Consider the following 23825-nt stretch of genomic DNA (forward strand, 5'->3'; position numbering starts at 1 on the left):
TTCAAATATAGATTATGTTACAGTAAATGATTTTACTATAAAATGGGTAGTTCTCTGAAAAGCAAAGTTCTGTGCAAGCAAAAGCATTAAAGTGTGTGGTGAGAAAATATGATGCAGAATACAAAAACATTTTTTTAGGGCTAATGAATAGAATGTCCCCCTCTTGTGTGTCTGACCTGTTACAGGAAGCCTTGATCTGGAGAAAAGATAGGAACAGTTGAAAGCACACGTATGGAAAATCACCAGTCTCTTTCTTTCAATTCAATTCTTTTCGTTTCTCTCCATCTCTCTTAGACAAAAGGACAAAATGTATGTTTCATCTCAGGATAATTAAATATTTTAAATAATATATAATATATATATATATATATATATATATATATATATATATATATATGTATATATATATGTGTATATATATATGTGTATATATATATGTGTATATATATATGTATATGTATATATATATGTATATGTATATATATATAAAATGACGCGAAGATGTAGGCCTATATTTAATTTAAATGCATTTCATCATATACGGTCTAAGAATAAGACAAGCTGCGTTAGACTATAGCTCGAGCTGCGAGGTTTCTCTGAATATCTGTGCTTTTACAGCCGGCTAACGAGAACTCTGCAAACTGCGTGTCTGTGTAAAAAGTGTTTTATTGTGTATGAACTGAATTTAAGGACTGCGCACTTGAAATTACTTGCGAGAGCGCGTCTGTAGACACCGCCACAGGGGGTTGTCTGGAGTACTCTTGACTTGAATGACGACAAGGGGAGGTTCAAATGTGCGTCTAAATACAAAAAATCTATGCAATTATTAGTGAATGAGACCCAATGTTTTCATCTATTTGGCTGATTTGACTAAATCTGATGCTGTGGCATAACAGATTAACAGCAGAGTATAACATTGTGCTTTTTGAATATTTTCCGGTCAACTCAACTTTATTTAACTAGCGCTTTTTACAATTTTCATTGTTACAAAGCAGCTGTACATGAGACACATTGAATACATGAAAAACAACTAAAGGCATATACCTGTAAAAACAAGAAAAAGGTGAAAACAACAAAAGACAGACATACAAATGCTCCACACACACAATATGCATATATACTTACACACATTAAGATATCACACACGCAAACAAACACGCACAGTGGAATCACACATAGGAGAGAGAACCACAGGTCAAATATTAAACGGACTATAAATTCTTATATGCAATATTAATTATGTCTAAATTCTAAATCAGCCCCCCCGGCCAGGCAATAGTGCAAAACAATATGCAAACGGTGGCGAGGAACCCAAAACTCCAATTGAGAAATAAACTCAGGACCCATGCCCAACCAGGGGATTCCAGTTCCCCTCTGGCAAAAGCTGCTGCCTCTGCACAAGCTCAACAGTGCTTGCACAACAAGGCTGAATAAAAAATAAATACATTTACGAATAAGGTAAATTATAGATTTAAGATTATCATTAACAATCTAATAGCATTTGAAGTGTTGTAGAAAAATCGTGTCAAGTTGCCACGTCCTTTATCCAGCTCTATCATCTCAGCTCTTGTCCCATTCTCAACTCTGCCATCAGGTCTGGGCATGAACTGCATCCTGCGGTATCCCTGGAACAAAAAGACAAGACTGGCTGAGAGTAGAGTACTGTTCTGCACTCTTTGATGCAACAAGTACATCATTTTGTTTTTGGAAGTGTTCCTGGTTCCGGTTGATCTAAATAATGCAGCCTTAATCCTTTGAGGATTAATATTATGGAAGTGTAGTGTATGCAAGATTAAAAAGATGCGTCTTTAGTCTAGATTTAAATTGACAGTGTGTCTGGCTCCCGGATGGTGCAGTGAAGAATATTCCAAAGTTTAGGCGCTAGATAAGAAAAGGATCTACCACCTGCACTTGATTTTGAAATTCTAGGTATTACTAACTGACAGGACGCCTGAGAGCGTAATGCACGTGGAGGATTGTAATACAATTTGAACCAGTTGCGGTTTTTGTAATAGGCCTGCAGGGCAACCACCTAAAAGTGCATTACAGTAATCTAGTCTTGATGTCATGAATGCATGAATTAATTTCTCTGCATCTGACAGTGACAGCATATGACGTAGTTTAGATATATCCTTAAGATGAAAAAATGCAATTTTACAGGTGTTGACAACATGACTCTCATTTACATTTACATTTAGGCATTTGGCAGACGCTTTTATCCAAAGCGACTTACATTGCTTTATCCTATACATTTTACATAGGTATTTGCAATCCCTTGGGATCGAACCCACAACCTTGCGTTGTTAACGCAATGCTCTTACCACTGAGCTACAGGAAAGCTGACTCTCAAATGACAGATTATAATCGAATACAACGCCAAGATTCTAAGCTGACGACGAGGATTTTATGGAGCATCCGTCAATAGTTAAGCAGTATTCTTGGTTGTTACGTATGGCGGTTTTTGGTCCAGTAAGTAACACTTCGGTTTTGTCCGAGTTCAATAGTAAAAAATTGTTACTCATCCAGTTTTTAAATCAACTAGGCATTCCTTTATTGGATGGAACTGCTGGGTTTCATGAGGCTTCAAGGAAATATTAAGTTGAGCATCATCAGCATAACAGTGAAAGCTAATTCTGTGTCGCTTTATTATATCTCCTAGAGGTAGCATATATAATGCGAAGAGCAGAGGCCCTAAGACTGAGCCCTGTGGTACACCGTACTGGACTTGCGGTTTGCGGGACACATCATTGTTTATTGCTACAAATTGAAGACGGTCAGATAAATATGACTTAAACCATTTCAATGCTATTCCATTAATGCCAACGTACTTTTCGAGTCTGTGTAAGAGTATGCTGTGGTCAATGGTGTCAAATGCAGCACTAAGGTCGGGCAGCACCAATAACTAAATACAGCCACGGTCAGACGCTAAAAGCAGATCATTTGTAACTCTGATCAAACCGTGCTATGCTCGAAATCCAAACTGGAATTCTTCATTAAGGTCATTCCTTTGGAGGAAGGAGCATAACTGAGTTGAAACTACTTTTTCAAGAACTTTAGATATAAAAGGTAAATTCGATATAGGCCTGTAATTCCCTAGTTCTCTTGGGTCGAGTTTGGGTTTTTTGACAAGGGGCCTTATTACAGCCACCTTAAATGCTTAAGGTACATGTCCTAATGTCAGAGATGAGTAAATAATACTAAGAATAGGATCTATAATTTCCGGGAGCATTTCTTTCAGTAGTTTTGTTGGTATAGGGTCTAGCACGCATGTTGTTGATTTGGATGATCTAATAATTTTAGAGAGTTCATCGTGATCTACTCTAGAAAATAATTGCAATTTCTCCTTAGGGGTGCTTAAGTTAGTTTGTTCAGCGGGTTTCACTTCTGGTTGCATTGTTATAAATTTTTCTCTAATGTCTTGGATTTTACTAGTGAAGTAGTTCATAAATTCATCACTGTTATGCTGATAATCAGAATCTGAAGTCGCTGACGATTGTAGGATCTTGCCCAGATCAAAGGTGACCATTTGGAACATCGTAAAATATCCTGACCTCTCAATAGGGGTCGCACCATTGATTAGAGATCCGGGTGTTGAAATAAAGAGGACCATTGAGGGTTGTTAAGACATGACCTCTCAGTGGAACTCTAATCGGCGCCAGCAAGTCTGATCCAACTGTCCTCTTGTAACACATCCATCAATTGACCAGGATAAATCCCAACCAACACTCGTGGACTTCAAAGAAATCCCAACAGGGAGGATGGGGTCGTTGACACTAACATGGACTCCAGATGTGTTAACAGGAATGAGGGCAAATGGTCAGTCAAGTCTTGAAGTCTCCCTCTTGTTAACCACAAAAGAATAGTTTCAAATAATTCAAACCTACATCTCCACATTGTATGTTTGTCCCCATGTTATTCGGACTCGCCTATAACCTCAAAAGCATTTGTGTTTAGTTGTATTCTGCTTATATTACCATTCTTGTACGAACTTCTTGTCAATGTACTTATAACCCTGGCATGTTTTATATCTAAATGTTTCTCTCTTCATTACTGGAAAGATGATGTATAGCACAATAACGTGTTTTCGATCCTATCGATTTTATGTCATTCTAAGAGTTCTACAGCACCAAACCTCTAAGTGATCCTGAATGCAAATGAGCTACTAAGCAAAACAAAGAAACTTTGTTTCGCTCCAAAATCAGCTCATCAGATTGGATAACTCACTTTGAAGGGCGTGAACCCGTCAAGCTTAAAGCAGCCGTAAACTGAGCTATCGATGCTCGGCTCATCTCGTGTCCTCGCGCTCCTGCCCGGCACGTCACCGAGACCTGTCTCTCCCTTGGAGACATTTCATCCGGCAGTTTACATCGGCTAACTTCGTCCTACCCTCGTCAGCCAATCCGGCTCCAAGAAAGAAGTAGACGGACTCACCCGCTTGCTTTGAAACCATCAGGACTCATAGAACCTTTTCAACGCGCACAGAACTTGTCCCAGCACACTCAGGGAACCAATGCAAGTATCAACTATATCCTAAATAGCTGCGTTTAAGCTTTAGCCCCTTTTTACAAAAGGAGATTATCCTCGATGGTTCATGCAGATGTGAATAGCTGTTTGTAAAACTGCCACTCTTTGTCTATTTCTTACCTTTCTTTACTGCATTTATGTTTCATGTTTTGTTTGTTAACATTTGTTATTTTGTTAGTCAGTCGTTTGTTTCCCCTTTAGTGTAGTAAATAAACCCGCATTTGTTACCAACAATTAAACTGTTGCTGTGTAATTTTATCACATATTAACGTCACTTAAACTGCTTGATTTCGTTATAATTTCTGGAGCGGTACTGTACTACATACAGTAAGAGTGTTATTTTTACAAGGCCAGGAAAGTAATATTTCTTAGATTTGATATACGACCTGCGGATCACTCGCTAGACGAGTGAATTTAGTTTGTCGCTATTATCAGGTCTGCCGAATCCGTGTATTAAGTGTATAAAACAGGTATAGTTAGTCATCATTAATTATACGTCTTTTACTGTGATCAAACTCATAGTTTCCCCCGAAATACACTACACGATCATACTTTCATATTTGGAAAGGTGGTCCTCGGAATGTTTTTAAACAGTCCTTGATGGGCCATGAGTTGCAAAAGGCTGAGAACCTCTTGTCTAGAGTCCTGTTCTAACAAGTTTAAGTTTACATTAGTTTTATATTTAAAAAAGGAAATAATTAACACTGAAGTCAATAAAGTTCTAGTAAACAAGTTAAATTGTTGTTGTTGTTATTATTAAGTTAAAACGATTCTAGTGTTCTGGAGCATTGCTTGTGCCATGGCATGAACCCTGCCCACACATCGAACCGAACTGAACCGTGGTTCAAAAACCGTCGTATGAACCGAACCGTGGCATTGATGTATCATTACACCCCTAGTTTCAAATGATCTACAAATCCAGCGTTATATCCACCGTTGATATAAAATCCATCACTGAAATGCCGTGATCAAACAGACACACCTAAACTTAACCATCGCAAGAGTTACAAGCTGCAGTTCTGCGCAGCCCATCCTGACGCAGCATAGACAATCTTGATGGTAAGCTTGTCTCGCTCATCGGTTGGCTCTTGCACAAGCTCTTTCTTTCGCCTTGCCATGCTTTTCTGGGAGAAGTGCTGGGGGAGTGTATCAAGCACAGCAATACTATGTCATACGTTCGACTCGTTTTTTTAACAAGTTGGCCATATTAAACATGAGAAGCCAGCACGTTAAACAGTGTAAAGAAGTCAGAATGCATGACAGAGCTCGGTAGCTCAGCTTTAATGTTACATACAGATAAATTAGGATCAAGATTTTTTTTTTTTTTTTTTTAAGCATGTGCGACATATATGTCAGTACAGCCGTGATTCCCTGCAGGTGATCACTTTCTCTCGTTTAAAAGGTTGCGGTGGGAAGTATTTCTGTGCTTGGGAAGTAACAAGTTTGCCAACAGCACTGAATTAACACTCTGATAGAATGCTAATTTCAGTCATACTTGAAAATTTTCTAGCCACATAAGCTTCTGTTTTTGTCCCAAAATCCAGCTAGTCATAGATAAATATGCGAATTGCCCCGCCCCTCGATACTATAATTTATCGACAATCCACAGGCTAGCGATAGAACGATCTGACTATAGTGAATATATAACACTAGTATGTGTGTGAATGTAAGCAGTCTGTCAAGTTTTAAAGCCGAAAGTGAACGAATAACAAAGTGATTGCCTTGGGACAAAGTTCGTATTTCATTACACATTTACATTTGGGCATCTGGCAGACATTTATCCAAAGCAACATACAATACAGTAAAGAATCAAGATAAAGATTTTATAAGGTGTTCTTCCTGTAGTGGAAATCAAACCCCTAGCCATTGTGTTGTTAGCACAGTGCTACACTATTTGATAAACAGAATTTCCAGAATCATGCAATCTAAGTGTTACTGCTTTTCTTCATGTTTTTTCTGGATTCTCCTCCGAGAAGCTTATTGTTTTGGTTCTTGTTGCAGAATAACAGATCTTTGGTTGCGTTTTGCGTGAGACCTCTGGAGGATATGAACGAAGTTACTTCACACATGCTGGAGGTTGTGCACGCTCACATGCTACAGCGAAAACCACAGGCCATGGTGAGGCTGTCCCATATCTTTCTCACATTCTGCTTCTGTTTCTCTCTCACACATGTTATTTGCTCTTCGACATTGTCATCGCTTATTTGTTCTTGCATTCGAGCTGTAGAAAAACTGAGACCTTACCCCAAGGTTAAGTGAATTTAATGTCTTAAAAAGTTATTTATCATGACAATAATATTATACATCACAATTTATTATGTGGACACAGAAAGATTTATTACTGAACTTTAATTTATTATAGATTTCTCAAATGATTAAGTTGAATTGATGAATTAAATTGCTTGTTATACTATATGCATCTTTTATGAACTGTTCTAAACATTTGCATTCGACAGAGTAGAAAACTGTGATAAACAAACATTCATTTTACAGATGGTAGGTGGCAAAGGCACGAGCATGATGTCAACATCACATACGAGCATGGCTAGCACAGGATCATCAGGAGGCTATTCAGGTGCAAATATGATGCTCATAAATGGATTGAGCGCTAACCAGAACCAAGTGAGTCAAGATAATCAGGTCTTCATTTTAACTCTTAACCCGTTTTCTTAAAGCAGCTATTCATATCTTTGGTAATTACATTAACATTTAAGCATTTGGCAGGCGCTTTTATCCAAAGCGATTTACATTGCATTATTATATATATACATTTATACATAGGTATGTGCAGTCCTCTGGGATCGAACCCACAACCTTGCGTTGTTAACGCAATGCTTTTACCACTGAGCTACAGGAAAGCTATTTAAATATTGCTGACAACAGAATGTCTTTCTGATCTTTTTTCTGCAGGTTTTGGCTTTGATCAAAAGCTGTAATGAGCCTCAAGGTATCAGCATGCAGGACCTAAAGCAGAAACTCAATAGCATGAGCATCAATGTTATCAGGTAAAAACTTCCCTTATGACCCACCCCCCAATATGACTATAAAGAGCTTTTATGGAACGATTCTCTTCCTCTTTCTTGCATGAAATTGCTCATCCAAATCCCCCCAGATTAATGTTGAGAATAGCTCATCTAAAATTCCCTTAAACAGGCTTCCTCTTTAGTCCAAGAATTAGGAGACTCGACAAGAGATTTTTCAGAACCTAAATTTCATGCTTATTATTTACTACCCCTGAAATATTATTGTTTTGCTGCATCCCGATGCGAATATTATCCATCCTAAATTGTATTCGGAATTAGAATTAATATGTCCCAAATTGTAGTATGTTGAAAAGAGTCTTCCAAAGATTCCTGGATGGTCTACTACTTCTGGTAGAAATTCGAAGTGTAGAACGATGCACACTCTACCGGCTAATATTACCCACACCACACTGCGAGTTGGCAGAGTTTTTAGTGTGGATCCACTGCATTAATACATTTTATAACTGATGTGTCACTAAATTAACCAATGTAAGTATACAGTTATCATTACATAAAAAACAATGAATGAATAAATACCTTAATGGTAAGAAGAGCTTTATTTTGACTAGGTAGTAACGGCCACTTCCGCTTCCTGTTAGTATGTCCAAGTGTGCATATTTTTTTATTTACACTAATATGTATCTACTTTCCATTACAAAAGGAGTACATACTTTAAGTGCATAGTATAAGTAGGCGAATTGGGACGCAACATTTGTTTTTTTTTAAACAGTTTATTCTTAAACTGTGAGAGATTAATTTCCTCATTTTTAACCACCAGATGTCAATGAGCACTTACACTATGCGAAAAGCTAGTTGTCACCTTTTTTTCTAAAGGCAGCATTTGAAGTGACTGTTTCTATTTCTAAAAATGTAAAACTTTGTAATAAATTTAGCTTTATATCTGGTGCCAAGTGATCTGTCGTCATTAAATTTGTCTTAACCATTTATAGGCAGGTTGTGGATTTTCTCAGCAACGAGGGACACATTTTCTCCACCATCGACGAGGACCATTTTAGATCAACAGACAATGAGGTCTAACTACCATCTTGTCAAATGTGGATATTAGCGTTCGCCCAAGTGTTTTCTTGCCAAAATTGCCAGTTAACCACAAAGACGATGTTAAATTCTGTTGGACAATTTATGTTAATGTTATAAGACATGTTGATGTTGCAAGTTTGTTTTTCAGTAACCACGCCACATCTTTTCTGTAGGTTTTTGTATCTTTAATAAGTGTAAAAAACATGGTAAAAACGTACATTTGTTAAGCTTTCCTTTGTCGCAACATTAAAAAAATTGAGTTTCGTTATTGGCCATTGTTTCCTCTTTGCCGGTTTTTATAGATACAGTGGTGGATTTTCTTAGCTGTAATTCAGGTTGTTGTTGGTCTAATAGTGCATGATGCTGTCATTGGAATTTTTGAACATATCATCAACAGACTCGTAATCATGATCGGAGTCAGAAAGACGTCTTGCTGTTTTGGGAAGAAGGAAAATTATATATTAGACTGCGCTTTATTAATTTCACACCTCTTGATTCTAAGCGTCAATGTTCAAGGTATAGAACATGTAAGGGGGCAGAAATTGAGTTTAATCTATAAAGCATTCCTCAAATGGAATGGATTGACTGATGGTGCTAAAAATTAACGGGTCCAATATCATTGGTGAGTGGTCCCACCCACATACAATGGTTTTGATGCCCATGCTCTAATGTCTCAACTTTTTTCAGTGCAACACAAAGAAATGGTAAAATGGTATTTGTGTCCATACACATAAGTCAATGGGGTCCAGTGTTGTTTGGTTACCAACATACTTAAACAAAATCTTTTGTGTTGTATGTTTGGAATGATATGAGGATGAATAAATGAAAGATTTTTCATCCTTTGGGTAAACACCCCCTTTAAGAAGTTTATTTAAAACTGGACCAACCACATTTTTCCACAAGCTTTCACTGGCATCTTGTTCATTGGTTAAAATTAGCATCTTGTTCATTGGTATCATTATCAAAAATGCTAGCCATGGTGAATCATTTAAATAAAATTCTGCATTTTGAGTTTTTAATCATTGGAGTGCATGTTGTATGAATGGCTCCTTAAAGTTGTAATGGCATAAGTTGCTGACATTTTACTATAGGCCAATATAAAGACATGACCAACCTAAGGTTTGTGGCATAGAAGATCTTTTCACATATGTGTTAGGCTGAGTGATGCTCTCTGGTATCGATATGCTTTTCCTTGGCAATGGTAGAGGAGCTTCAGTTAAAATCTAGAGATACACAAAAGAAACAAATCCAATATGAAAGCTGCAGAGCCAGTTAAATTAATAACTTACACAAGATAATGCATTATCACCAGGGTTGTGAAACATCCCACATGGTGTTTGCAGGAGGTTAAGAAGTGTTGATTTACAATTTTAAAGGCTAAAGATTTTAACCACCATACTTAAAAATAGTGTGCATTATGTAGGGCAATTTGGCAAAAGTTGCTTTTCTAATCAGAATGTAATAGCTGATTGGAAATAGAGTTTCTTGTTAAGCATTGTCATTATTGTAAAACCCATATACAATATCTGCAAGTTTATATTTCCTTAAATTTCAGCGTAAGAATACAATTTTATGCATACATCATCAGGGGGAGGTGGAACAGAGGGTCGCTTCATCATTGTTTGACCCAGAGAAAGATCATCCAGTTGTTTGGTAACATTGCTTGCTAGGTTTGGAAATGCTGTTTTAGACTTTGGAGGCATTTTTGGCACTTCCGATGATGATGGCCTCCTCTTTGGTGGACGAGGAGGTGGTTCCTCAACTTTGTTTTTGAGTTTGTGATATTCATAGTAGAAATTCTCAGTTACTTCAGTGACAGTCTCTACACGCAGTTTGGGGGACTCACAAGTGTACCAAGGCAGAGGTTCAGACATGAAACAGACAGACATTTGTAACCAGCGTACTGGCAACTCAAAGCACATGTCTGGTTTACTGGGTAGGCTTGTCAACACTACAGTCTCTATAAAAGTCTCCTCCAGCTTAAGTGCTGTCAAGCCTGTCAAGGGATCTTTTTCTAGCTCTTTATCTTGAGTAACAACTTTAACGTCAAGAGGCAAAGACTTGTTAATTAAATCTGTTAAATTGTACTTCTTGTTGTCAGATAGCTTTTCCACAAAGTGGCCTTCCATGAACAGCGGCAAGGAGATTACTTGACTGTCATCTTCATCTTCATCATCCTCGTCATCTATCTCCACGGTCCGTTTACAAATTAGGTTTTCAACTTTCTGAGCCACCTCAGAATTACCCTCGAGTTTATCCAGCAATGGCATTTTCAAAACTTCAAGCTGCTCGCCAACGCTGAGGGCAGGTACCCCCTCTTCCTCTACTGCTTCACAATGCTGCGTCACATTTACCTTCAAGCCTGGTGACTGAATGGATGCTAAGTATAGCTCAAAAACTGATCCAAATTCTCTGGCCTTCCTCCTCATGCGTCCACCATATCTCTGTGAGATTAGGAAGTACTGTTTTCCCTTCCTCCCCTTTCGAGTTGATGCTAATACCATTGGTGTGTGGCCCCATCCATGTAGCACCAGGTGCCTGTCTTTCTGCAGTTCTTGGAACCAGAGGGTATTAAAGAACTGTTTGCCCTCTGGGACATCCAGGATCTCCACAACAGTGGGAAAAGACTCGAGTGGTTTTCTTGCAACTTCAGCCATGGAAAGTGGAGTTATAAAGACTAAATCATGGAACTGTTCTGTCACATCCTCAACGTCCACTTCTAGGCTGGAGGGGAACTTGACTATGTCCTTCCTCACTGAATGCAAAAAAAATTAATCCAAACATTAATTCCAATACCACTTCCATACATCAAATTTATGTGATGGTCTCTTAATACTTTAATTTACCCAACCTTGTGTCGTTTAAACTCTCAGATTTAATTCTCCTTCAGAGCCAAAATGCTAAATATCATGTTTTTTAACTCACAAAGGCTGTATCAAATGATTCGTAAAATAGTTCCATGCAACTCGTTTTGGAATGGGTTTGTTAAAAAGAAATATGCGTTAAATGTAAAATCTAAAAAGAAATGTAAAATATGCGTTAAATGTTTCTAAATGGAATGTCTATTTATACAGAGGACAAATAGCCCGCCATTGTGGTAGAAATTATCTACAATAAATCTGCCCACCAGTATCTGATTGGAATAGAGAAAGTGTGAGAGGGACACAATTTCTAAGAGCGACTCCAGTGGCATAAGGTTGTAGTGAGTAAGAGTAGTGCTCCATTCCAAAATGGATAAGTAGTATTTTCAATTGAGAGCATAATTTGGAGTCATTTACATTTATGCATTTGGCAGACGCTTTTATCCAAAGCGACTTACAATGCATTATACTATATATTTGCTTCTAATTATGTGCAATCCCTGGGATCGAACTAATGACATTGGCGCTCTAACCATTGAGCTACATGAATTTATTCACCTGATTCCAGTATCCATGTTATGTAGCACATTAACTAACTCTAAGTAAACTCTGTATTGCACGACCATGTTCATGTGACATAAAAAGCGCCTGCTTTCCAGGTTCTATGAGGAAAACTGAAAAAGAGTATAATTAACAGTAGTACTCACTCTGCATAATGGCCTTAATTTCGTAAATGGGACTGAAGATTAATGGGCCTCCAATATGCTTGACAATCGTACTGCGGAAGCGACGGGTGCTTAGCCTGGCTGATGACATGATTTCCTGTAGAGAGTAACCACGGTCACTCTCACACTCATAAAACTCCCCCTTAAGGGACAGAGGAAGGAGTATCTCTGCAGAGACCATGTTCTGCCCAGTCGTATGACACCGTGCTTGTCTTTCTCCATCTTCAGCAACTTCTAATGATAGGAGCGTCAACTCTTCTTCAGCGGGTAGTGTGAAATTGTCTATTTTCAGCTTATCTTTACTGATAAAGCTGAACGAGCTGCAGACATCAACACCAACAGGGCACAAGCCCACAATTTCCTCTATTGTATAGTACGGTAGGTCCTCAGCGATGAGTGTGAACTGACCTAGTGAGATTGAGATGTACAGCGACAAGCATTATACTTATAAAATGCACCATCCTTTTGTTTAGCTACACTGAGTAATGAGAGATTTTGATAGAATCAAAAAGCCCATTTATGTTCCCCATACAGAATGGGTTTTTATTTTATAAGATGGTAATTTTGTTAGTTAATTTGGTTCAAGGCTTTGTACTTGGTTCCTTATTTTATCTCTATAAAGAAAATATCTAGGAAACTACCTCTGGCATCAAGGCCACTGTAAGAATAGATGCTCATGCTATATGACCTTAATCATTGAAGGTGAACTCCAGACAAAAATGAAAAATCTGCCATTATTTACTTGCCCTCAGTTTGTTTAACATCTGTATGACCTCCATTTTTGCAATCTATGGAGGTGTCAGAAAGCTTTCAAAACTATCGTAATTTCCGTTTTTGGAAAAAATACAGATGTTAAACTACATGAGGGTTGGTATTTAAGGCGGAATTTTCATTTATGGCCCCTTTGAGAGTAGTTTACTCAAATATATAAATATGTTGTAAACACCAAAATACAAGAGCTTCATCTAATTTTATTGCAGTTTTGCACTAACTCTGCAGGCAAAGCTTAAAGTGTACAGCAATTGTTCTCTACCTTTTTTACTTTAAAAACGGTTGTGTTAAATAAGTAAATTCAGAGTGAATTGTTATGGCTCACCTGAGTATTCCGTAGACAACTCATATGAAGTTTCTGTGCCAATGTCCTCACAAAATACAGACAAAAGCTCTAAACCAATGACCTTCACCAGGTCTCCAGTAGATAAACACACTTCGCTCCCTGAAAGCTCATATACTGACCCTGAAAAATAATAATTGGGTTACTTTTATTTATTTATGTATTATTTTATAAAGACGCTTTCTGTTTCACAAAAGGTCTTTGTAGTGTGAAACATTTGGTTTAGATAATAAATAAGAAAGAAAATGTTCTCATAGACGGTTTTAAAACAACAACATAAATGTTACTGCGCATTGCCGCGTTCATGGACTGCCCTTAACTCCCGGTACACATTCACAAATGATAGAGTGCCTGTATTTCTTGTAACAACCTAAAGAACACGAGAAGAACTATTGCTTGACTAAACTTGCCCCATCAATATGTTGAATTGAGACTGTGATACCAAGCTCATCCACTACATGTCAATCTCCCATATGGTTTCTTTAAATGCCACAAAACTACAGGATCCATTCCACAAATTGTTTATTTAATAATATTAAGATACAACATAATTCCACAAATTGTTTATCTGATACAATTATTATACAATAAAATAATAAGATAAATAAATATTAACAGAAATTAAATAAAATATAAAAAGTTATATTATTAGACACTAGCTAAACACAGACCGGAAGTTAAATTCAGTCCAGGCGCGCGTGTCCGATGAAACGGTCCATAAGATCCTTTCAATAGTAAACTAACATAATTACTTGTTAACATAATTATTTAAGTAATGGTTGTGAGCAAGTTGTTTGTAAACATTTATGGATCTGTAAAAACCCAAGCCCGTACGTTAAATTAACCGCTATTGACAATACATTTTGTATTCTTATTCCTGTTCCCTTTTTAAACAAAGTCAAGACATACAAAGTGACCATGATGATTACAAAACTTAAAATAAATTAATGATAAATCTGGAATGAAATTACAAATACAAAGGAGAATTGATATGCTGTATAATTGACAGCATAATCGTTAATACGACATTATTATTGTATAAAGGGAGCGGTGAGCAGGATTTACAATCTTTTTTGTTACCCTATAAAAATGTATTTTTGTTTTGTAAATAGAGTCATATAAGCAAAACTAGTATGGGACCCTACCCTGGAAATAAACCCCGGAGCAAATCTGGAGGATGCGGGGTAAAGACTGTTGATCCAAGCAGCGGATGAAGTCACGTAATGACTGGAGGTCTCCCATCTCTGACAACCACTAACACATTGAACTGATCTTCTTGTGTGCACACACTGAAACTAAGAGAGGAAGTAACGAGAAACGCCCAGAAAACACCACTGAACAGAACAGCAGTGAAGCATTTTTATTAACTCTGAAATGGATTCACTCTTATTCTGTTTCGAATGTATTATGAAAGCGTCTATTTGTATACATACCAATACTATTTGCACTTAGTGAAAATAGCGACAGATGCTATTTACACAAGGTTGAATTAGCAGTATTTTCTGTGAAAATAGCAGCATTTCTTAGCGATATGCTATTTACACTAAATGAATTTCTTTGGATTAAGAGTAAATAGTAGTTCGATGCTATTGGTAATATAAATAATGGCAGATCATATTTGCACCTTAGTATTGTTATGCTACAATAACCGAGGTAAATCATTATATTTATAAAAATATTGAGATAACAAAGACCTACCCCTGAATTTACCCTAAACCTAAATTGTGATTAAACTCCTTTTAGACCATTTTCAAATACTTTCTTAATTTCATTGAAAACAAATGCCTGCACTAAATTATGTGTTGAAAAAAGGTAAAAAAGTGAGTTCGGCAAAAGGTGGATTCGGACCCATGTCTCCAGAATCAAACCTATTAACTACTACAGACTTTACACCACTGGAGTCACTCTTTGAAACATTGTCGTTCTTACACTTTCTCTATAGGCCCGAATGCGGAAGAGTCCGAATACGGAAGAGTATTAGTTGTGTAAATCTATTTCTGGCAGTACGTATACAAGTGCTAAAGGAGAGACTGATTCCATGGAGACATCAAGAATAAGTTTGATATCGAAGAGAGACTAGACAACTGTAACCCAATCCACGGAAATGGAGAAGCATTCTAAAGCACAATTTTATACCCAGATTTTTTTTAAACCCAGGATGTTTCTATCCAAACACTGTTTAAAGCTTTATGTTGTAATATGAATAAAGCTCTTCTATGAAAGGCAAATAAGTACAGAAACAAACTGTGCTTTATAATGCTTTCTGCATTTTTGTTGATTGGATTACAATTGTCTAGTCTGTCTTCGCTATCAACCTTTTTCTTTTTTGATGTCTCAAGGGAGTCATACGCAAGAGACTTCCTTTTTTGATGCTCCGCGCTTCTGTTTTGTATTTGTTACTATGTTAGAGGACATTTCTGTTAATCTAATGATAAAGTTTCTCGAATAATTTTTGAATAAAAATAAAATAAAAAGCCTGCCAGAACCGCCACATAAAACCTCACAAACGAGTGAACTGTTATGTAAATTACAATAAAGGACTGCTTGGTCATAGCTCTGAAAACTGCACTCTGCACCCATCAAAAATATCACAACATATTGTTTACTTCGTTATTTACTATATTGTAATTTCATAGTACATCACTATTATTACATGAAGCATAAATCCAGGGCTAAGCACATTGGAAATAAGATATCAAATGTGACTGCTGCTTGCTGGAGATAATATCATCACCCCCCAGTAGATGTCAGTGTCCAACTTGTGCAATGTCCAGAGAAGAAAACGTTGGGGGTAAAGTTGTGTTTATAAATAAGACTAAATGTAGCAAGTGCAAAAATAAACAATTATTGATTGGATTTTTTTATTTCATAATTGCACATCAAAAGACATTTTTAAGACACCCAAATACAGGATAATATTAAGATTATCTTACCAGAGGACGCCTCTTACGTCATCTCACCGGGAAACAGAAGTAAACAAAGCGACATCGCCGTTAATTTCACGTGATCTATTTGTCCTATTATGAAAAAAGTATATTTCCACGATAGATTAAGGAAATGCAGCGGCTATGCAAAAGGTCTAGAGTGTGTAACTGTACAATTTTAACTGTAGGGCTACAACGGCGTATCCGCGGTGAAAAGCAAATGTTTCTGTAGCAATTAGTAGCAAAGGATTTATACTTTATTGTTGCAAAACTGTAGCAATGTGTGTAATATTCAATACTCGAATTCTGAGTCTTTGTCGCTCTGAATGATTCTCGGTCTGTCAGTCTAAAGCCGCGGGATCGTATTTTGAGCAGATGGTGCATTATGATTTTTAACTATGGTTGAAGTTATGACTGTGCTCTGGGCGAGCAGCTTAAGTTTAATGTTCATAAATAATGGAAGAAAACAATTGTTGCTGCCGAGAATAAAGATGAATCCCAACGTGATTATAAGATACAGCATAAAAACAAACACATAAACGCATGTATGTGTGCCAATAGACAAATAACAATCTGTTGAACGAAACTACAAGCTGCGCGTTAGCAGTTAATTTACCCGGTACATTTAAAACCGACGCGACATCTCCCAAGCTCTTTTCCTTATCTATGCGGTTGTGGTATGTTTTTGAGGATAAATTATAAAGACAATCCTGTTGTTGCCACATGTTGTTCCTCCATCTCCGCTGTACAACGTACCCTTGCAGGAGCTTTTGCGGATGACATTTTTAAAGGTCTGTCAGTCATCTCCGTCAACTTTCAGATCTATCTCTCATTGGCTGTAGCGAAAGTACCAACGTCATCAGCCCGATTTAAAATCTTAAATATCAAACATGTTTGATATGATCGGGGCGGCTAAGATTTCTCTCGGAGCAGATCGGGAGGTGAAAGATTCGATCTGTGAACGCCTCACATTACGTGATAATCTGGGCCGATTCTCGGGCCCGATCGCGTTTCTAGGCCCGATTTTTTCAAAGATTCTCGGGAGGGGAAATCGCGATAAAATCTGGCCGAGAATCCTGGAATCTGAGCCAGGCTTTAGCCGCCCCGATCATATCAAACATGTTTGATATTTAGGATTTTAAATCGGGCTGATGACGTTGGTACTTTCGCTACAGCCAATGAGAAACAGATCTGAAAGCTGACGGAGATGACTGACAGGCCTTTAAAAATATCAACTGTAAAAGCTACTGCAAGGGTACGTTGTACAGCGGAGATGGAGGAACAGCGTGTGGCAACAAAAGGATTGTCTTCATAATTTATCCTCAAAAACATACCACAACCGCATAGATAAGGAAAAGAGCTGGGGAGAAGTCGCGTCGGTTTAAAATGTACCGGGTAAATTAACTGCTAACGCGCAGCTTGTTGTTTCGTTCAACAGATTGTTATTTGTCTATAGGCACACATACATGCGTTTATGTGTTTTTTTTTTTTGCTTTATCTTATAATCACGTTGGCATTCATCTTTATTCTCGGCAGCGACAATTGTTTTCTTCCGTTATATATGAACATTAAACTTAAGCTGCTCGCCCAGAGCACAGTCATAACTTCAGCCCCAGTAAAAAATCATATAGCATCTGCTAAAATACGATACCGCGGCTTTGGACTGACAGACAGAGAATCATTCAGAGCGACAAAGACTCAGAATTCCAGTATTGAATGTTACACACCTTGCTACAGTTTTGCTACAATAAAGTATAAATCCCTTAGTACTAATTGCTACAGAAACATTTGCTTTTCACCGCGGATACGCCGTTGTAGCCATACAGTTAAAATGATACAGTTACACACTCTAGACCTTTTGTAGATAATCTTAATATTATCCTGTATTTGGGTGTCTTAAAATGTCTTGTGATGTGCCATTATGATAATAAAAAAATCCAATCAAATTTTTTTTTTGGCACTTGCTACATTTAGTCGATCTTATTTATAAACACAACTTTACCCCCAACGTTTTCTTCTCTGGACATTTCACATTCATAAATGCAAGTTTACAAAGGGCAAACCTATTTTTGTAGTGAAAAAGAGATTCAAATATAGATGTAATGCCAGGTTTACCAGATTTAACCAGATTTAAAATCTGTCAGGATTTTAAAACTCCTGTAGTCTGAGCCAGGCTACTGTGCGCATCTGAACCGCGTCTTGTTTAAAGCATGGGTAAATTTTCATCCCTTTATCTTATTTTACAAAATATTTTGTTTTGATTTTCTAATAGAAGTTCATAAAACTGTATTTCTTAGATTAACATTGTATTTTGTTATCTTTATTTGCGTGTACACTGTAAAATTTACAGTAAATTACTGGCAGCTGGGTTGCCAGCCAGTTACTGTTAATTTTACAGTCACAGTACTGTAATTTATTTAAAGGCATGAACTGTAATTGCAGAATACAGGAAAAAACTGTAATTTTGAATAGCAAAAATATAATGCTGTATTTTTTACAGCAAATTGCTTGATTTTAATTTACTAGAAGAAATACATAAATCACTGTATATCCAGTATATATTGCATGTAACAACATCGCAAAACAAGGCCCAAGTGAGTCTGTAAAACGGTCCACATCTTGATCCATCAGAGCACAACAAGTAGCTAGAACTATGGAAAAGAATAAAGAGAATAATGTTAGATAATCAATTTATAGTCAGAGAAAAACAGAGGACAACATACAGTCAGAGGATAATAAAATGATGTAATTCAATGATGAGATCTGTGTGTGTGTGTGTGCCTGCGTGCTTCTTACTTTTCATCGATTACACTGAAAATTCATCATTGTGTTTAGAAGAGCGGCAACATGTGGGTTAACTAGAACCTGTTTCTTCTGTATCCTGGCATTTTAGATGACACTTCTTGTTCCACTCTCTGGATTAATATCTACAAAGAGTCAGGAAAAACTAAATGTTATATATTAAATTGTATAACATTAAAACACATGAATTAAATCATCAGCTTGCTAGTGTTAAATAGGGGAGACTTCTAAATAATTTGGCCTAAAAATAACTGGTATATAACATTAACATAGCTATAAAATGCAGGTAAGGAAGTTTTTTCAACTAATACCTTTCAGTGGACTCCAAGATACACGATGCCCCATCCTGGTAATCAAGATTGAATATGTAACATGCTATGAACAGAGTGGCAAGGCCAGACATGAAGCTCTACTGAGCACCGTCACACACAACCTAACCTTCAGTAGTCAGCATCCAGTGGCCTGCAAGTCCTAAAACAAACAATACCACATGTGACGATAGTTAATAGTTACTATACAGTTTTATCTTTAAGCTTTTTACATTAAGACTTGATTTTAGTATAAGTGACTTTACAAACAAACTCTATGCAAATTACACAGAGTAACTTACACTTAAACCGTACTTGTAAAGAAATGTAAGCCAACTAACGTTAGGGATGTCACGGTCAAGAAATTGTCAGACTGGTATTTGTAACGGGCCGTCTCACTCCCACCCTCCAACGGTCCTATTTGGGAGACAAGCCTGCTCTAACGATGAGGGTGTCGCTAACGTCTTTTGCTACAGCTCTCAGCTGGCCTCTGTTACATATATTGTATATCTAGCTGGTTACGTACATTAATCACTGTACCGGGCTATCCTCCGTGAACATCGACATACCGGAAGCTTTGGAGATTCGTTTTAATTTGGGCGCTCGATTGAACGGATAACTGCATTTGCAAATTTGAAGTACACCACAAAACAATCACGACCGAGTGTGGTTTTTTTTTTACCGAGTGACTTTTACCGTGTCTACGGCGGGCGCGATGTTCAATATAAAAAAAAAAACGTCAACAGATGAATCATGTTCTTTCCCTGATTTGTGTCAACTTGAAAAGGCAAACAACAAATTACAGGAGTTCCATAGAACCCAAGCACCGACTTGCAGTAACACTGAGGTAAGATCAACATGTCTGTAACAAATGTCAGTCCTAAAATTAATATATTCATATATTTGTTTACTTTGATGTTTGCATATTTTTACATTTAAATGTAATCATTTCTTGGACTAGTATGAAACTTTTGTAAAATGAAATCGTGCACAGTGACTTAAACAAAAATGAAGTGAAAGATGACACATCATAACAGAGATATGCATAAAGAGTTATTTTTTTTCTTTTTAGATTGTAATAAATTAACAAAAAGTACTGCAATAATAAAACAAAAAAAAATGTATCCACAAGTAATAAAATAAAGCAACACTTTGAACTTTGTACATAAGTTTGTATATGTGTACATACAGTTTTAGAACACAATTTTAATAAAACAAGGCTATACTACAGTTGGTGATAAACACTAGCAGAATGCTGTTCTGACATGCTGGAGGTTGTGGGGTTTTCTGTCACGTGGCGGGGTTTTGGCTTGAATGTCTTTCATGGTAGGTGGGTGTGGGGTGGTAAGGCTGAAATCGTTGTGACGGCTGGCTGCTTGGGAACACTGTGTGGGTTGGAGTTCCTTGTTGTCTCTGGTCTTCATCTTCCAAGTCCAGCTCAGCAAGCTAAGTTAATATTTGTATTTCAGCCCTGTTGCAGTTACTAAGCTAAGGGCAAAATAAAATGTTTCTTCCTCCTGTTTCGGGATCTGGGGTGGTGCTGGGGTTGTCGGTTGTGTAATAATATCTAGTAGATATTGCTCTGTTGAGCTGGGAGAGATGTTTCTTCTTCTGTGTCGGGGAGGCTGACCTTCATTCACCAATTGTTGCACTCTGGGATGTGTGGAGGTATCAGGGTCTGGGAGGGTGTTATAGACCTTTGTGTGACTGTCATGGGACTGTATGGTCTGCTAAGTTCCGACATCTCTTCATCAAAGTCACATGTCTCTGCAGACATGTCTAGTGGTTGTTCTTCTCTATGAAAAGAATGTCCAGAACTAAAATTTAAATAATACATTAATATGTTTACAGCAACACAAGTATACATTATAATCAAAATCTAATGTCATTATTGTTGAAATGTTGTTATAATTAATTTGTATCGGTTACACTGAATAAAAAGTTTAAAATATATATACATACATAAAATACATACATATACCGCAACAGAAATGACGTAACTCTATCGTACCCCATTCCCAGATGGTGCCACCAGCTGAGTCACTGGGCTTTTTTTTGGTTCTTGACAAAAGCATCTCAAAAATGTGATTATAAATAACTTGTATTTATTTGTTTTTTACAGATTTCTTGCAACTGGGGAGAGCTTCACCAGCCTGGCATTCCAGTATAGACTAGGGAATAAGCACCGTGGCTGAATATGTATACATGACCTGTTGTGCTATTGAGACTCAAATGATATCATCTCAGTTTCCAAGACCAAGTGAGGAAATGTGGAGAGATATTGCATCAGTTTTTTGGTCAAAATGGAATTTCCCAAACTGCCTAGGTGCTCTAGATGGGAAACATGTCACCATTGTGTCACCTGCACATTCTGGAAGTATGTTTTTCAACTACAAGAGCTCATTTTCCATTGTCCTTTTGGCACTGGTAGATGCAAACTACAAGTTCACATTTGTACAGGTGGGTGACTTTGGCAGAACTAGTGATGGTGGAGTGTACAGTGGTTCTGCTCTCGGTAAAGCAATGGAAAGTAAAACTTTGTCTGTCCCTGAAGACTGCACTTTGCCAGGATCAGGTGTACAAGGCCCAATGCCATACACCATGGTGGATGATGCTGCATTTTCGCTCAAGCCTTTTTTTGATGAGACCATTTCCAGGGAATAGAATTCCACAATTTTCAATCACAGACTGTCAAGAGCAAGGATGGTAGTGGAGTGTGCTTTTGGCATTCTAACATCTAGGTGGAGGGTACTCTACACAAGGATGAATATAAAGCCTGAAAATGCAGAGTCTGTGGTCACTGCCACATGCATCCTTCACAATTGCCTTGAAATGCAAAAGCATATAATAATATAGGGATAACTGATACAAATTTTAATATACAGCAATTTGCAGACAATTGCCAGTGTAAGCTCTGTTATTTATTTATTAAATGTCTTTAAAATCAGTGAATGTTTTAAACACCAGGGGGGAATCAGACTTTCAAAGTCACTCACATCATAGACTTACGTGGTGTGTGTAAAATATACTAGGCAATGTCTTTACTTGTATTAACTCATCTCTGACATTAGGACATGTGCCTAAAGCATTTAAGGTGGCTGTTATAACGCCCCTTGTCAAAAAAACCAAACTCGACCCAAGAGAACTAGGGAATTACAGGCCTATATCCAATTTACCTTTTATATCTAAAGTTCTTGAAAAAGTAGTTTCAACTCAGTTATGCTCCTTCCTCCAAAGGAATGACATTAATGAAGAATTCCAGTCTGGATTTCGAGCATGTCACAGTACAGACAGATCAGAGTTACAAATTATCTGCTCTTAGCGTTTGTCGTGGCTGTATTTCGTTATTGGTGCTGCATTTGACACCATTGACAACAGCATACTCCTACACGGACTCGAAAAGTACGTCGGCATTTCTGGAATAGCATTGAAATGTCTTATTTATCTGACCGTTTTCAATTTTTAGCAATAAACAATGATGTGTCCCGCAAATCGCACGTCCAGTACGGTGTACCACAGGGCTCAGTCTAAGGGCCTCTCCTCTTCGCATTATATATGCTACCTCTAGGAGATATAATAAAGCGACATGGAATTAGCTTTCACCGTTATGCTGATGATACTCAACTTTATATTTCCTCGAAGCCTCATGAAACCCAGCAGTTCCATCGAATAAAGGAATGCATAGTTGATTTAAAAAACTGGATGAGTAACAATTTGTCATACGTAACAACCAAGAATACTGCTTAACTATTGACGGATGCTCCATAAAATCCTCGTCATCAGCTAAGAATCTTGTTGTTGTATTCGATAGTAATCTGTCATTTGAGAGCCATGTCGCCAACACCTGTAAAATTGCATTTTTCCATTTTAAGAATTTATCTAAACTACGTCATATGTTAGATGCAGAGAAATTAATTCATGCATTCATGACATCAAGACTAGATTAATGTAATGCACTTTTAGGTGGTTGCCCTGCAGGCCTATTACAAAAACTGCAACTGGTTCAAAACGCGGCAGCTCGAGTTCTTACACGTACAAAAAAGTATGAGCATATTACCCCGGTTCTGTCAACCTTGCACTGGTAACCTATAAAGCATCGCATTAACTTTAAGATCTTGCTTATTACCTATAAAGCCCTACATGGTCTAGCACCGCAGTATTTGAATGAACTTCTATTGTATTACAATCCTCCACTTGCATTACGCTCTCAGGCGTCCTGTCAGTTAGAAATACCTAGAATTTCAAAATCAAGTGCAGGTGGTAGATCCTTTTCTTATCTAGCGCCTAAACTTTGGAATATTCTTCCCTGCACTGTCCGGGAGGCAGACACACTCTGTCAGTTTAAATCTAGACTAAATAATATATCAGCAACATTCAACTCGTCCCTGAGATCGTGAAAACCTCCGATGCTACGCACCCCACACGGCCGGTCGGAAGTGCTCGCCGGCGGCGTCGAGATCGTAAACAAAGGCGGGGAAAACGCGGAGGGCTAAGAGCTAAGCTACA

General features: G+C 37.5%; 2 protein-coding genes across 6 annotated transcripts in view; one reads left to right on the forward strand and one right to left on the reverse strand.

The window, feature by feature from the left end:
* The window catches only part of rpa2 (replication protein A2), a 44935-nt gene extending 36086 nt beyond the window's left edge, over positions 1 to 8849 (forward strand). Inside the window, exons 6-9 of the mRNA XM_056761899.1 lie at positions 6526 to 6642; positions 7018 to 7146; positions 7435 to 7529; positions 8498 to 8849. Of these exons, the coding sequence (XP_056617877.1) occupies positions 6526 to 6642; positions 7018 to 7146; positions 7435 to 7529; positions 8498 to 8585 (429 nt within the window). The 3' untranslated portion in view covers positions 8586 to 8849. The remainder of the gene's footprint in view (positions 1 to 6525; positions 6643 to 7017; positions 7147 to 7434; positions 7530 to 8497) is intronic.
* On the reverse strand, positions 770 to 16386 carry themis2 (thymocyte selection associated family member 2). 5 transcript variants are annotated; one of them, XM_056761896.1, is made up of 7 exons: positions 16219 to 16386; positions 14431 to 14580; positions 13268 to 13408; positions 12154 to 12579; positions 10166 to 11340; positions 9700 to 9808; positions 8883 to 9018 (listed from the first exon to the last, which is right to left on the reverse strand). In XM_056761896.1, exons 2-7 carry the CDS (start codon positions 14525 to 14527, stop codon positions 8933 to 8935), a joined length of 2034 nt encoding a protein of 677 aa, XP_056617874.1. In that variant the 5' UTR covers positions 14528 to 14580; positions 16219 to 16386; the 3' UTR covers positions 8883 to 8932. The 5 variants fall into 5 exon arrangements, with proteins under 5 accessions (XP_056617876.1, XP_056617874.1, XP_056617875.1 ...); XM_056761897.1 differs by lacking the exon at positions 16219 to 16386 and adding an exon at positions 14984 to 15334; XM_056761895.1 differs by lacking the exon at positions 16219 to 16386 and adding an exon at positions 14984 to 15334 and having other exon boundaries at positions 14431 to 14619.
* Between the last annotated feature and the right edge of the window lie 7439 nt (positions 16387 to 23825).

This window comes from Triplophysa dalaica, chromosome 12, assembly GCF_015846415.1.
Source record: "Triplophysa dalaica isolate WHDGS20190420 chromosome 12, ASM1584641v1, whole genome shotgun sequence".
Taxonomy (NCBI): domain Eukaryota; kingdom Metazoa; phylum Chordata; class Actinopteri; order Cypriniformes; family Nemacheilidae; genus Triplophysa; species Triplophysa dalaica.

Coding starts and splice junctions, on each gene's coding strand:
- themis2 (XM_056761896.1), bottom strand. CDS start 14,527: ATGGGAGACCTCCAGTCATTACGTGACTTCATCCGCTGCTTGGATCAA. Junction 13,409..14,430: donor CTCCGGGGTTTATTTCCAGG/GTAGGGTCCCAT, acceptor ATTATTTTTCAG/GGTCAGTATATGAGCTTTCA. Junction 12,580..13,267: donor GTTGTCTACGGAATACTCAG/GTGAGCCATAAC, acceptor CAATCTCACTAG/GTCAGTTCACACTCATCGCT.